Source organism: Ovis aries, chromosome 3 (assembly GCF_016772045.2).
Source record: "Ovis aries strain OAR_USU_Benz2616 breed Rambouillet chromosome 3, ARS-UI_Ramb_v3.0, whole genome shotgun sequence".
NCBI lineage: Eukaryota > Metazoa > Chordata > Mammalia > Artiodactyla > Bovidae > Ovis > Ovis aries.
The window spans coordinates 33,920,332-33,933,510 of NC_056056.1; the positions used below are offsets into that span (position 1 = coordinate 33,920,332).

General features: G+C 44.2%; 1 protein-coding gene across 2 annotated transcripts; it reads left to right on the forward strand.

Moving 5' to 3' along the window:
* The first annotated feature begins 4,196 nt into the window (after positions 1-4,196).
* Positions 4,197-10,417, forward strand: CENPA (centromere protein A). Of its 2 annotated transcripts, none has more exons than XM_027966592.3 (5): positions 4,197-4,407; positions 7,260-7,369; positions 7,883-7,960; positions 8,248-8,391; positions 9,212-10,417. In XM_027966592.3, the coding sequence occupies exons 1-4, from the start codon at positions 4,314-4,316 to the stop codon at positions 8,380-8,382; spliced, it is 417 nt and encodes a 138-aa protein (XP_027822393.1). In that variant the 5' UTR covers positions 4,197-4,313; the 3' UTR covers positions 8,383-8,391; positions 9,212-10,417. The 2 variants fall into 2 exon arrangements, with proteins under 2 accessions (XP_027822393.1, XP_042101825.1); XM_042245891.2 differs by having other exon boundaries at positions 9,602-10,417.
* Positions 10,418-13,179: the final 2,762 nt, after the last annotated feature.

Sequence of the window (13,179 nt, forward strand, 5' to 3'; positions counted from 1 at the left end):
TCCTTAGATAGCAGGGTGCCAAAGGAGTGGTGAAACCCAAATTGTTTAGAAAGATCACCTGGTGGTTATATGGAGACAAGTTTGACTAGCGTCAGGAGGTACTAAAGGCAGAGACTGGTAAAACAACACCCACTGGGGACTTACCTGGTGGTCCAGACTCCATGCTTCCAATGCAGGAGATGCGAATCCAATCCCTAACCAGGGAACAAGTGTTCCACATGCTGTGTGGTGCAGCCAAAAAATTAACAATAAAAAACACTGGTTAATTAGGGTCTAAACTAGAGAAGGGCTTCCGTGGTAACTCAGATGGTGAAAAATCTGCCTGCAATGCAGGAGACCTGAGTTTGATAACCTGGATCAGGAAGCTCCTCTGGAGGAGGGCATGGCAACCCACTCCAGTATTCTTGCCTGGAGAATCCCACAGACAGGAGCCTGGCGGGCTACAGTCCATGGGGTCTCAAAGAGTAGGACACAAGTGAGTGGCAACACTTTCAAACTAGAGAAATGGTGGAGAGGATGAAGATCGGAGACATTCAAAGAGTAGACTTACATTTTCGAGCCCTTGGCTGTTGGACGGTCTATTGTGTAAGCTGTCACCAAAGACTGGGTCTCCTGGACCAGACTTCAGCCCACCCTCAATCACCAGTGGACCCACCAAGCATCTCCAAGCACAGCTCCAGCCAGCCAACTCAAGGAGATACTGCCTTAAAGGTCTGTAGACCCACATCAACCCAATCTGCCTGTTGCTGAGAGTTGTTACCTTTTCAAGGTAGGCAGGAACTCTCACCCAGATTCTGGAACAGCCAAGGGGGAAATCACCATAGGCATCACAAAATCAGAAGTCATGAGTACAAAATAGTGTTTGTTTGCTTTTATTTATAAAATAAATGTCAGAGGAGGAAAGGGCCACCAAAATTTGATGCAGAATATTATTCTCAGGTTCTGTTCCTCATTCTAAGATAAAGACTTGGGTTCCATTGCCTCTTGATGCAGTGAGTAGAGTTCTTGATTGTGAATCCAGAGTTCCAGATCTGGCTCTAACTAGTGGCCTAAGAAGCCCCTTCCTCTCCCAGGCATCAGTCTCCTTGTCCCATGGATAAAGGAAGTGAGCCAGATATATTCACAGGCATCTCCAAGCATCAGTCTCCTTGTCCCACAGATAAAAGAAGTGAACCAGGTATATTCACAGGCATCTCCAGGAATCTATGGTCTTTTTTCCTACTGATGATCCAGAGATTCTTCTGTGCTGACCAGCAAGAGGCACCAGGGACTGTGGTTGGGGCTCATGCATGCTAAGTTGCTTCAGTCATGTCTGACTCTGTGACCCCATGGACTGTAGCCCACCAAGCTCCTCTGTCTATGGGTTTTGCCAGGCAAGAATACTGGAGTGGGTTGCCATGCCCTCCTCCAGGGGATCTTGCTGACCCTGGGATCAAACCCACCTCTCTTGTGTCTAACCCACAGTGGCAGGTGGCTTCTTTACCACTAACACCACCTGGAGCTCATGGTCTACCTTAATACCCAAAGAAAAGGAGCCCATTTGGGCACGGAGTTCACTCATAATTCAGTCACACACTGCCATTCAAAAAGGGTGATACCTGGCCAGATGCCAGCCCCAGACCCACATATGTACAAGGACCGGCCCTGACCTCTCCAGAAATCAAAATTCTTGTCCTTGGGCCAGCCTCCCATTCTCCCAGAAGTGCCAAATCCTGCTCTGAGGATGATGGTCCTGGTGTCCATTCTGATCCTGACTTTGATGCTAGATGGGTCCCTTCACAATTAAGTAACTTGTTTGTCTTTCATACTTTTCCTGGCTCTCCATGGTCAAGTGCAGTTCACAAATTACTTTCATGTGTGCAGAGAGCATATCCTAGGGATCATTAACTTGCTGAGCTCACTGAGCAGTATGTGGGTCTCCTGCCACCCCTGCTTAATTGTTTGGGGGTTTTGTTGCTAAGAAAGCACTGCTTGGCCTCGTGGTTAAGTACACCTGCTCTCTCGAGTAATCATTAACTTACAGGGGTCTCCCATATTCTACTTAAAACCCCCTAGTGTGATTAACCATTTACTTACCTATTTTCTACCTTATTTTCTGTTGTTACTCAGTCGCTCAGTAAGTAACTACTAGGGATGCAATGTTGTGCTGACATTTTTGCTCAGTCACTCAACTGTATTCAACTCTTTGCAACCCTATGGACAGCGGCCCGCTCAGCTCCTCAGTCCATGGAATTTTCCAGGTAAGAATACTGGAGCGGTTGCCATTTCCTACTCCAGGAGATCTTCCAGACCCAGAGATCGAATCCGTGTCTCCTGCATCTTCTGCGTGGGCAGGCAGTTTCTTTACCACTGAGCCACCTGGAAACCCACCTTATTTTCTACTTACTTGTAATAAGACAAAGAAGCCACTCAAGGCCTAAAGCAAAGTGAGTGAAGATTTGCTTTGTCTGACTAACAGGTCTTGAAGACTAGTATAGTAGGACTTCTTGCCTCTGTGTCACTGAATAACAACCATCCTTCTGTCATTTGACTATATCTCAATGGGTTCAACCAAACATTCCTTTCCTTCCCCGCCTCCCATATCCTTCCTTTCTTTCTCTCCTCCCTTTCTTTCTTATTGTGGTAAAATATACACAACATAAAACTTACCACATTGACCATTAGTAAGAGTAGAGTTCAGTGGCATTAAGTACACTTACATTTGCTGTGCAGCCATCAGCCATCATTCATCTGCAGAACTTTTTCATTTTACCAAACGCCAACTCTGTACCCATTAAACAATAATTCTCCTTTCCTCCCTTCCCCCAGCTCCTAGCAACCACCATCCTACCTTTCTGTCTCTATGAATTTGACTATTCTAGGCTTCTCATATAAGTGGCATCATACAATATTGGTCCTTTTGTGTCTGGTTTATTTCGCTTAACATAATCCCTTCAAGATTCATCCATGTTGTAATATGTATCCAAATTTCCTTGCTTTGTAAGGCTGAATAATATTCCATTGTATGTGTATACCACATTTTATTTATTCATTCACTTAGACATTTGTGGCTATTGTGAATAACACTGCTATGAGCCTTATTGTACAGATACCTGTTCAAGCCTCTGCTTTTTTTTTGGAATGTATATGCAGAAGTGGAATTGCTAGATCATATGGTCATTCTATGTTTAATTTTTTGATCCACTGCCATACTGTTTTCAACTGTGACTGCACCAATGTGCATCCCCACCAACCAGCAGTGAATAAGGGTTCTCTAAGATCACTGATTTTGTAACATTCTTCCTGATTACAGTCACAGGTTACTATAGAACATCTAGGAAATGTAAAACAAACAAACAAAAAAAGCATAATGTAAAACCCCCTTTATTCTAACTGTCTAGTTCTATATTTGCCCTCAAGCATATTATCCCCCAACAGGAAGGGAAGGGATCTTTTCCCTTGGGATGATTCTATTGAAATGCTGGAGCGTATGATCCAAGAAAAGAGCTGAAGACTGCCCTGCTTGATCTTATTGTCAGAGTTCCCATCCTGGCTGTCCCACGACCCTAATCATTAATAGCGTTCAGGATGAGATAGTTGGATGGCATTACCGACTTAATGGACATGAGTTTGAGCAAGGTTCGGGAGTTGGTGATGGACAGGGAAGACTGGCATGATGAAGTCCATGGGCTCTTAGAGAGTCGGACATGACTGAGCGACTGAAATGAACTGAGTTAATGCTCATTTCTGAGTCGCGTTCGTGGGGTGTTCCGGGTGACCCTAGTCTCAGGAGAGGCACAGAATAGTCACATTCTCCTTGGGCCTGTCTCCGAGTCTTTAAAAGCCAATTTAGGATTAATAGAGCAAAACGTAAAATATTTGCGCAAAGTGATTCATCTAGAGAATCGCGTTCCACACACGTACCGTCTACATAGTCAGAATGGAGCTTTCTTTTTACGACCAGAAGCCACGGGACTACCTGGGTCTAATCCATCAAACATGCGGGCTTCTCCGAGCGAGCGGAGGGCGGAGTAGTTCCCGCCTCCTTTCACTTCTTCAAGTCTCTATTGGCTGGTTCCTACCGTCGATCCGCCTCATCCCCGTAGTCTCCTCCTATCACCGCCGCCGTTAGCCCAGGAGCGTTCCGAGGCAGCCAGTGGGAGTCGCTGGATTCGGTTTTTAAAAAACGCCGCCACTGAATTGGCGGCGGCGAGGGCAATTCGAATAGCACCCAGCCGGGGCACGCGGCCGGGACGCCCCGGCCCTCCCAGCCTCTGTCCCCGGACCCAGAAGATCTAGAAGGAGCCGCGGGGCTGCAGCCCTGCTCGCCCGCCATGGGCCCGCACCGCCCGAGACGCAAGCCCGAAACACCAAGGAGGCGCCCCGTGAGCCCGGCTCCCGCCGCCCGCCGGCCGGCCCGGTCCTTAGGTAACCTGCCACGATCCATTTTCCTCTGAGCCGGTCTGCCTACAGCCTGTCTGTGAGGTGGGTACGGACCCAGTCCACGTGCTCATTTCACAGACGAAAAGCTGAGGCTCCTTGCTGATCTGGGATCGAGCCCATTCTCCCAATCCCGGTCCATTCGCCTTCCTCTACAGGGGGCAAAGCAGTTCTGTCCATACGGAAAGTGAAAGTGAAGTCGCTCAGTCGTGTCCGACTCTTTGCGACCCCATGGACTGTAGCCTACAAGGTTCCTTCGTCCAAGGGATTTTCCAGGCAATAGTCCTGGAATGGGTTGCCATTTCCTTCGTCAGGGGATCTTCCCAACCCTGGGATCGAACCCGGGTCTCCCGCATTGTAGACAGACGCTTTACGGTCTGAGCCACCAGGGAAGCTCAGTACGGAAACAAGGTCCAAAACCCGGAGGGGACTGAGGAAAGCAGTTTCGAGGAGGAGAAAGGACTGGCTTAGACATTCTTGATACTAACAGCATGGGTTGACTGCTTACCACTAACTAGGCATTATGTTAAACTCTTTATACGAAGTTACTTAAATTTATATTGTGCCCATTTTACAAATGGCTCAGACAGACCTGCTAACTTGAGCAAGGTCACCCAATCTGTTCCCGCAGACAGGATTTTTTAAAATCAGTGTTTGTGCTTTTTTCAGTCGCAAAATTATTGGCTACTTTTGGTGACAACTTCACAAAAGTTTTGTGACAACAACAGTTCTACTTTTAGAAGGTGCCTGTTTAGGTATTTGGGTGGGTGGGGGGGTGGGGTTTTTTCCCTTCAGTGAGAGGCTGTGTTGGGCCTTAACCAAAGTGCCCTAACTCAACCTGTTCTCTCACCTTGTCCTCTTGCAGAGGTATATGCCTGGAAAGAAGGGTGGTCTGTGGTCCTCAGTTTCTGTGCTGTGGTCTGGGGGATGGGAGACCTAACCATCAGCAACCGCTTTACTTGTCTCCTGCTCCATAGCTAAGAGCAGGGAGAAGAAAGTGTTATCGGTTTTTTGTAGATGTTGCTATAGTGCATAGGATTTTTTTCTTTCCTAAACATAAATAACCTTTGCAGCTAGCGAACTTGCTGAATTCTCTTGTGAATCCTAATAGTCTTTTAGTTGCTTTAGTTGAAATTTTCAAGTGAGCTATTATATTATGGGCAAGTAATGACTTTTGAATCGTTTTTTCATTTTTATACATTTTCTTTCTTATTTTATTGTTACTGAGGCCCTGAGACTAGTGTTGCCATGTGTGTGTTTTCCTCTCTTCCCAGTGACCCTTCAACTCGTTCCAATCCGACTTCTCATAACCACTACCCCTGTGTCTAGTGCCTTTGAACTACTCCTGTCAAGGTCACCAACTACTTTTGTGTTGCCAACTTTATTAGACATGCCTGTGTTCTTCTCTTACCCTGTCTTTCAGAAGCATTCGACACAGTGGGCCATTTCTTCCTCAAAACCCTCCATCCCCCTGACTCCATGATACATACACTCTGTAATTTCTACTCAGTGGTTAGTGCCTGTGCCATCTCTCTTGAGCAAGTTGATGTTGGACTTCCGTGGTCTCCTTTTTCTTTCTTTCCCTTCCCCAGGGGGGCTCATCTCTCCTTTTGACTCCAGTAGGACTTAACACTCTGACAGCTCTCACATACACGTTTAGCTCCAGCCCGGGTCTCGCCTCTGACTCCACATACCTATGTCCTACTAGTGTGACTTTGGGGTATGTCACACTAGTTCAGTTCAGTAGCTCAGTCGTGTCCGACGCTTTGCGACCCCGTGGACTGCAGCACACCAGGCTTCCCTGTCCATCACCAACTCCTGGAGTTTGCTTAAACTCATGTCTATAGAGTTGGTGATGCCATCCAACCATCTCATCCTCTGTCATCCCCTTCTCCTCTGGCCTTCAATCTTTCCCAGCATCAGGGTTTTTTCCAGTGAGTCAGTTCTTCTCCAAACACATCTAAAAGCAAACTTTTGGTTACTCTTCTCCTGCCTCTTCATCCTCAGTTTCCCCCATTTCAGTAAATGGCACAACCTCCCACAGCCAAAAACCTGGAAGAGATTTTTCATTCTATGCCCCATGTCCATCCAATCCAAATGTAAGTTCAGGTACTTCTACTGCTACATCGCATCCTAATCATGCCACTTGTTTCCTTTTCTACTCCCACTAGCCTCATCTAAGCCCCAACCCTAAGCCAGCTATGACATCACTTCTACTCTTGTCCCTTTTCAGTACTTTCCTTACATAGGAGCAGGAGTGATCTTTAAATAAAAGTGTATCAACTCTCCGTCCTGCTTAAAGCTCTTCCGTGGCTTCCCATTACATTAGGATTAAGGTAATGTGTGAAAGAGTTGGCATTTAAATTAAGATCCTCAAAGGATCATCACTGAGGGTCAGTAGGACCCTGAAAGGATCATTTATTCATTGATTTAACCAATATTTATGTAGCACTGATCCACTGTTCTCCAGTTGCTGAAGATGACCACAATGACCGCAATAGACAAAAACCCCTGTTTTGGGGAGCCTGTTTTCTACAGTCTACTATTTGGCTTCCCAGGTAGCACTAGTGGTAAGGAATCTGCCTGCCAATGCAGGAGACGTAAGAGACAGGGGTTTGATCCTTGGGTTGGGAAGATCCCCCTGGAGGAGGGCGTGGCAACCCACTGCTGTATTCTTGCCTGGAGAATCCCATGGACAGAGGAGCCTGGTGGGCTACAGTCCAGGGGGCTGCACAGTCGGACACGACCGAGCATGCATGTTTGGCAGTTTGATGGCCAGGTTGCAGCACACCACCTGTTTTCCACTGCCTTTTACTCTATGACTTGACTCCTTTGCTCAGGCACGTCCTCCCGTCCACTTGCTCGCCGGGGACGTGGAATCCTGAAGGAGATCCGAACTCTTCAGAAGACCACACACCTGCTGTTAAGAAAGACCCCCTTCTGCCGCCTGGTGAGTTCCAGGGAGCTCCCCGCCAACCCTTGTGCAGCCTCCTTTCTTTAAATTTCCCAGGTGTTGGGGCCCTGTCATCTCTTGCCCAAATGGCAAGGGACCTCTTCTATAATCTGATCAGGGACACTTCAGCTCCTGAAAACATGAGCCCTGCTGAGAGCAACTTCTCATTCTTTCTAGAGTTCATTTCTAACCCCCACCACCTTTGAAACTGTGCTTTTTTGCTTTTGTAAAAGGAACTCTCATCCAATCAGCCTCTCATCCCTTCTCCTGCCCTAAGACGTTGTGTCCTCCTCTCCCCCAACCATGACCAGGAGAGATGTGCCCATCTCTAACCTCCCTGGAGTTGACACCTAGTTAGGTGTTAGCTACTAGTTAGGTCCCAAGGTTAAGCACCAGGAAGGAATACCAGAAGTGAAGATTCATGGAGACTCACGGAGAGAGTCCAGCTTCTCTTGAGTCTCCTTTTCCTCTCTATTCTTCCCCTTGCTCCCCATCCCTGCTCTTTCACAGGCAAGAGAAATATGTGTTCAATTCACTCGTGGTGTGGACTTCAATTGGCAAGCCCAGGCCCTGTTGGCCCTACAAGAGGTAAGAAGGGGGTCAGGCGCCACTTGGGTGAGGGCTGAGAATGGGAGAAGGATGAGGCTGAATATCACCTCCTTGAAAAGAGCAACAGGGAACACCCCGAGTCTGGAGGCTGGACTCTGGTCTGGTAGTAGTGGAATTTCCTGGCAAAGTTCAGTCTCGTGCTGTGAACAATCTTTCCTGTAGTCCTTTGAGCCCTTAGAGGCTGAGCTTTCAGCAGGTCTCTCAGCAAAAAGCAGTCCACGTCCCCTCATCATTGTCAGTCTTTCTGCTTCTCTTTGTGTCCGCAGGCGGCAGAAGCATTTCTAGTTCATCTCTTCGAGGATGCCTATCTCCTCTCCTTACACGCCGGCCGCGTCACGCTCTTCCCCAAGGATGTGCAGCTGGCCCGGAGGATCCGAGGCATTCAGGAAGGGCTTGGCTGAGCAGTCTCTGTAAGCATTTCCTGCTCACCAGAGAGTGAGCAGACCTTGCCCGGAGAGTGTTCAACTTCCCACCACCAGGGTGGGAATTTCTCTGAAAAAAGCTTCCTTCTCCATCCTGACTCCTTTGCTGCCTCGCCTCCCCTTTGTTCTCTAGGAAAGCTTTGACCTAGTTTTAACTTGAATGTTTGGGATTCTGTGGCTCATATCCTTTTGTACAAAGTTATTTTTCAGTTTTAATTTTGACTTCCCTGTAGCTCAAATGGCAAAGACTCTGCCAGCCATGCAGGAGACCTGGGTTTAATTCCTGGATCAGGAAGATCCTCTGGAGAAAGTAATGGCAATCCACTCCAGTATTCTTGCTTGGAGAACTCCATAGACAGAGAAGCCTAGAGGTCTACAGTTTGTGGGGTCACAAAGAGTCAGACATGACTGAGCAACTAACACACACTTATTTTTCAATTAAATAATGACAGAGTTCATCCTCTCTGTTTTTCAAGGACCAGATGACCTTGTGGGATTCTTTGGGTTTGAATTTTTAATTGGAAAATAATGATTTTACAATGTTGTATTGGTTTCTGTGGTATGACAACATGAATCAGCCATAATTATATATATATATATATATATATATATCCCCTCCCTCTTGAGCCTCCCTCTCCTCTAGGTCATCACAGAGCGCCAGGCTGGACTCTGTATGTTATACAGCAGCTTCTCCGTAGCTAGTTATCATTCACACACAATAGTGTATATGTGATGACCTCGTTTTGATTGAAAGAAAGTTCTTATTTTTGAAAATGCCTTGTTAGTTAATATGATTCCTAAATTTCAGGGTTGGTACCAGAGCTTCTGCCTGTAGCCAGCTCCAGATCCACGGAGTACAAGGTGTTGCCTGGACTTGCTCTCTCGAAGCAGAGTGTGCGAGTTGCTTTCGTAGTTAGTTTTTTTTTTTAGAAGAAGACTGCATGGCTTTCCTCTGTAACAGAGGTAATATATGAGAGAATCAACACATTCCAGAAATCCTGAGAATAATTTTCAGATGAAGAGACTCTAAGGTTGACTTCACTTTGCAAATTATTCATGTGACTGATGATTTGGAAGAGATCAGATTTTCTAGGTTAAGGGGGAAAAGGATATTTACTAATTATTTTAAATCTTCTTGTACCATTTAAATTTTTTACCATATATATATATTTACTTTTATTTAAAACATGATGGAAAGAAATAAGAGAAGACCAGTCAGTTGCATGAAAGAGCCTGGCGCATCCAGCATACAAATCTCTGTCCTTCAGATTGACTTCATCGTTAACGGCAGAAGCAAGTTTGTATGTGGACTGTACCTGTCAAAAGATTATACAGCTTTTCAAAAACTCATTTGGGATGAAAACAGAAAATTGTTAAGGTTTGATGTTCTGGGTCCTTCTGGTAAATTCCTGCCAAAATCATTCAGAAATTCCAACTTGTAGAATTTATATTTTTTATTTGCAAGTCATAGAAGATGTATCATAATTTATACTTCAGAATTTTTCATTCCAGGATTTTAAAGAGCCTTTTCAATGTTTTTATAGGTATTTTTATAACTTCCTTGTGGAGAGATAATAAAAATAATTCTTAATGAAAAAAACTTGAAGCAAAGTTACTGTTATACATAGATTATACTGTGTTCTCTGTGTGTTAGCATTAAATTCTTCATTTGGACACTTTGCCAACAACCACAATTTAAACAAGAGAATTGAAGGATGTATCTTTGCCTCCAGTGGAGTAGGGTATGAGCCGATAAAATCCTTGCCCTTCTCTTTTAACTGAAAGCAGTTTAAGAGACTTCCAGGGAAATAGGAAGTACCATACTGTGTGTGATAATGATTAGTGAGGACGGATACTAATAACGATGTGTCAGCCAACTGAATTCAAACTAAAGGGAAGGACCAAGTTCTGTTGTTTGATAAATTTTAACCCTTTGTAAAAACCTTTTCCTGTTCAACATCAACTCATTTTTATGTAAACATTGGAATAAAGCTTATCTACGAATACATTTAAAGTTCTTGTCAGAGTGTTATTAATCAGAAGATTATGATGCATGCATGCATTCGAAGTCGCTTCAGTCGTGTCCGACTCTGTGCGACCCCATAGACGGCAGCCCACCAGGCTCCGCTGTCCACAGGATTCTCTAGGCAAGAATACTGGAGTGGGTTTCCATTTCCTTCTCCGTCAGGATTATACTCTTCCTCTAATTTTCTTAAAATTGACGCTTCTCTGCTCTCCTAAAATTGTGCTAACCAGGACCCCACTGCAACACATGGTCACATGTCACATTCAAATGCCAGGCAGGATGTGTGCTCAGCACCACAGAGTAACATGGATAGTAACCATACAATAACCTGAGAATCTGATGATACAATTTACTATCAACTTTGAGCACTTATATAGCTGATGTTGTTGGAGTTTTGTTTTTGTTTTCCCTACTTTCTGGGTGATTTCACCATCATTTTCTAACCTTTCCACTGAGTTTTTAATTTATGCTTTCACATTTTTTGATATCTAAGAACTCTCTTCATTGCAGTGCGCAGGCTTCTCTTTGGTGGCTTCTTGTTCCAGACCACAGGCTTTAGGCCCACGGGCTTCAGTAGTTGTGACGCACAGGCTTAGTTGCTCTGTGGCATGTGGGATCTCCCAGGAGCAGAGATTGAACCCATGTCTCCAGCACTGGCAGGTGAATTCTTATCCACTGTACCACCAGGGAAATCCTAGTTCTAGAATTTCTGATTCTTCTCCGAATTGTCATGTCCCTTTTTATAATTTCTAGCTCCTTGTCGAAAATGTCAAGCTTGGCTTTTATATCCTTTAACATAGAAAGTAAGTTGCTTTGCAGACTATGTAACTCTCATAGACTCCCTATGAATCTGTTTCTATTTATGGCTTCTGTTGATTCTTGCTCATTTTTTTTTCTCTTTGGTGTTGATTACACACGATTGTATGCCTGACACATCTATATGGGGAAATAATTTGAGGCCTAGAATGATACCTTCCTCTAGAGAGGATTAGGTATTTTTTTTCTGCAGATGCTTAGAGGCACTAAACATTCAGAACCACGTTCAGTTCAGTTTTCAAGCCCAAGATTTTCTGAACCACCCAGATGATTCAAAGCCAAGGAGCTGTGTAGAAATCGCTTCTCGGGAGGTGGCAGGCGGGATTCAGGATGGGGGGACACATGTATTCCTGTGACTGATTCATGTTGATGTATGAAAAAACATCACAATACTGTATAAAGTATTTATCTGCCAAGTTAATTAAAAAAAAGAAATTGCTTCTCATTCATTTTATTCCCAAGGTACAGGCAGCCCTCCAAGGTCAATTTATCACTCTTACCTTAGCAGGCCTGTACTTCAGCCTTGTCTCCCTAACTCCACAAGGTTACCAAAAGCATAGCTCATTATTCCTCAGCTATATCCCCACAGGAAAATGTTAGGCCTCATCTGCTATTAAGCTCATCTCTAGATTTCCATCCTCTCTTTGATCTTGGATCAATAGTTCCTAATAGTCACTACCTTGTTAGCAGTTTAATGCTTTTAAGAGCAAAAATATATTTGTCCAACTTTGTCTTCAGTAGGAGAGTGGTCCAAATGACTACTGGCATAAAGACCAGATAGACCAATGGAATAGGATGAGGGGCCTATAAATAAACCCTTGAATATATGGTCATATGATTTTTGACAAGGGTGCCAAGGCCATTAAATGGGGGAAAAGGTTTTCCAACAAATGTTTCTGGAAAAACTGGATATCCCCATGCAAAGAATGAAGTTGAAACCTTACCCACCACCATATAGAAAAGTTGACTCAAAATGGACCAAAAGCTCAGATATAAGAAAGACAATTACAAAACTCTCAGAAGAAAACAGAGAAAAAGAGGGTTTTTTTAAGACAAAAAATCATTAAGAAAGAAAAAAAAAATAGGGCAAATACTTTACAACATTGGATTTGGCAATAATTTCTTGGATATGACACCAAAGGTACAGGCAATAGAAAAAAATGAACATATTTGACTATGAAAATTAAGGATATTTGTGCAATCAATAGTGAAAAGGCAGAATTAGCAATTATTTGTTACATATATGCTAAGTCTCTTCAGTTGTGTCCAACTCTCCTTGACTCTATGGACTATAGCTTACCAGGCTCCTGTCTGAGATTCTCCAGGAAAGAATACTGGACTGGGTTTATATATATATATATATATATATATACATATATATATATATATATATGTATGTATGTATGTATGTTGCTGCTGCTGCTAAGTCGCTTCAGTCGTGTCCGATTCTGTGCAACCACAGACAGCAGCCCACCAGGCTCCTCTGTCCCTGGGATTCTCCAGGCAAGAACACTGGAGTGGGTTGCCATTTCCTTCTCCAATGCATGAAAGTGAAAAGTGAAAGGGAAGTTGCTCAGTCATGTCCGACTCTTAACGACCCCATGGACTGTAGCCTACCAGGCTCCTCCGTCCATGGGATTTCCCAGGCAAGAGTACTGGAGTGAGGTGCCACTGCCTTCTCTGGTATATATAAAATGATATAATGAGACAACACAGATTGAGGAAAATATTTGCAGATCATATTTGATAAGAGATTAATATCAGAACATATAGAGAACTAAAAACAACAACAAAAACTTGATTCACAAATGAGAAAAGGACTTGAATAGAGGAATATGTTCCAACAAGAATGTTAGTTTTGTAATTCTAAATATTCAATAAAATATTTTCTCAAATTCTGTAATATGTTTTCCCAATGGGGGAAATAATTGGAC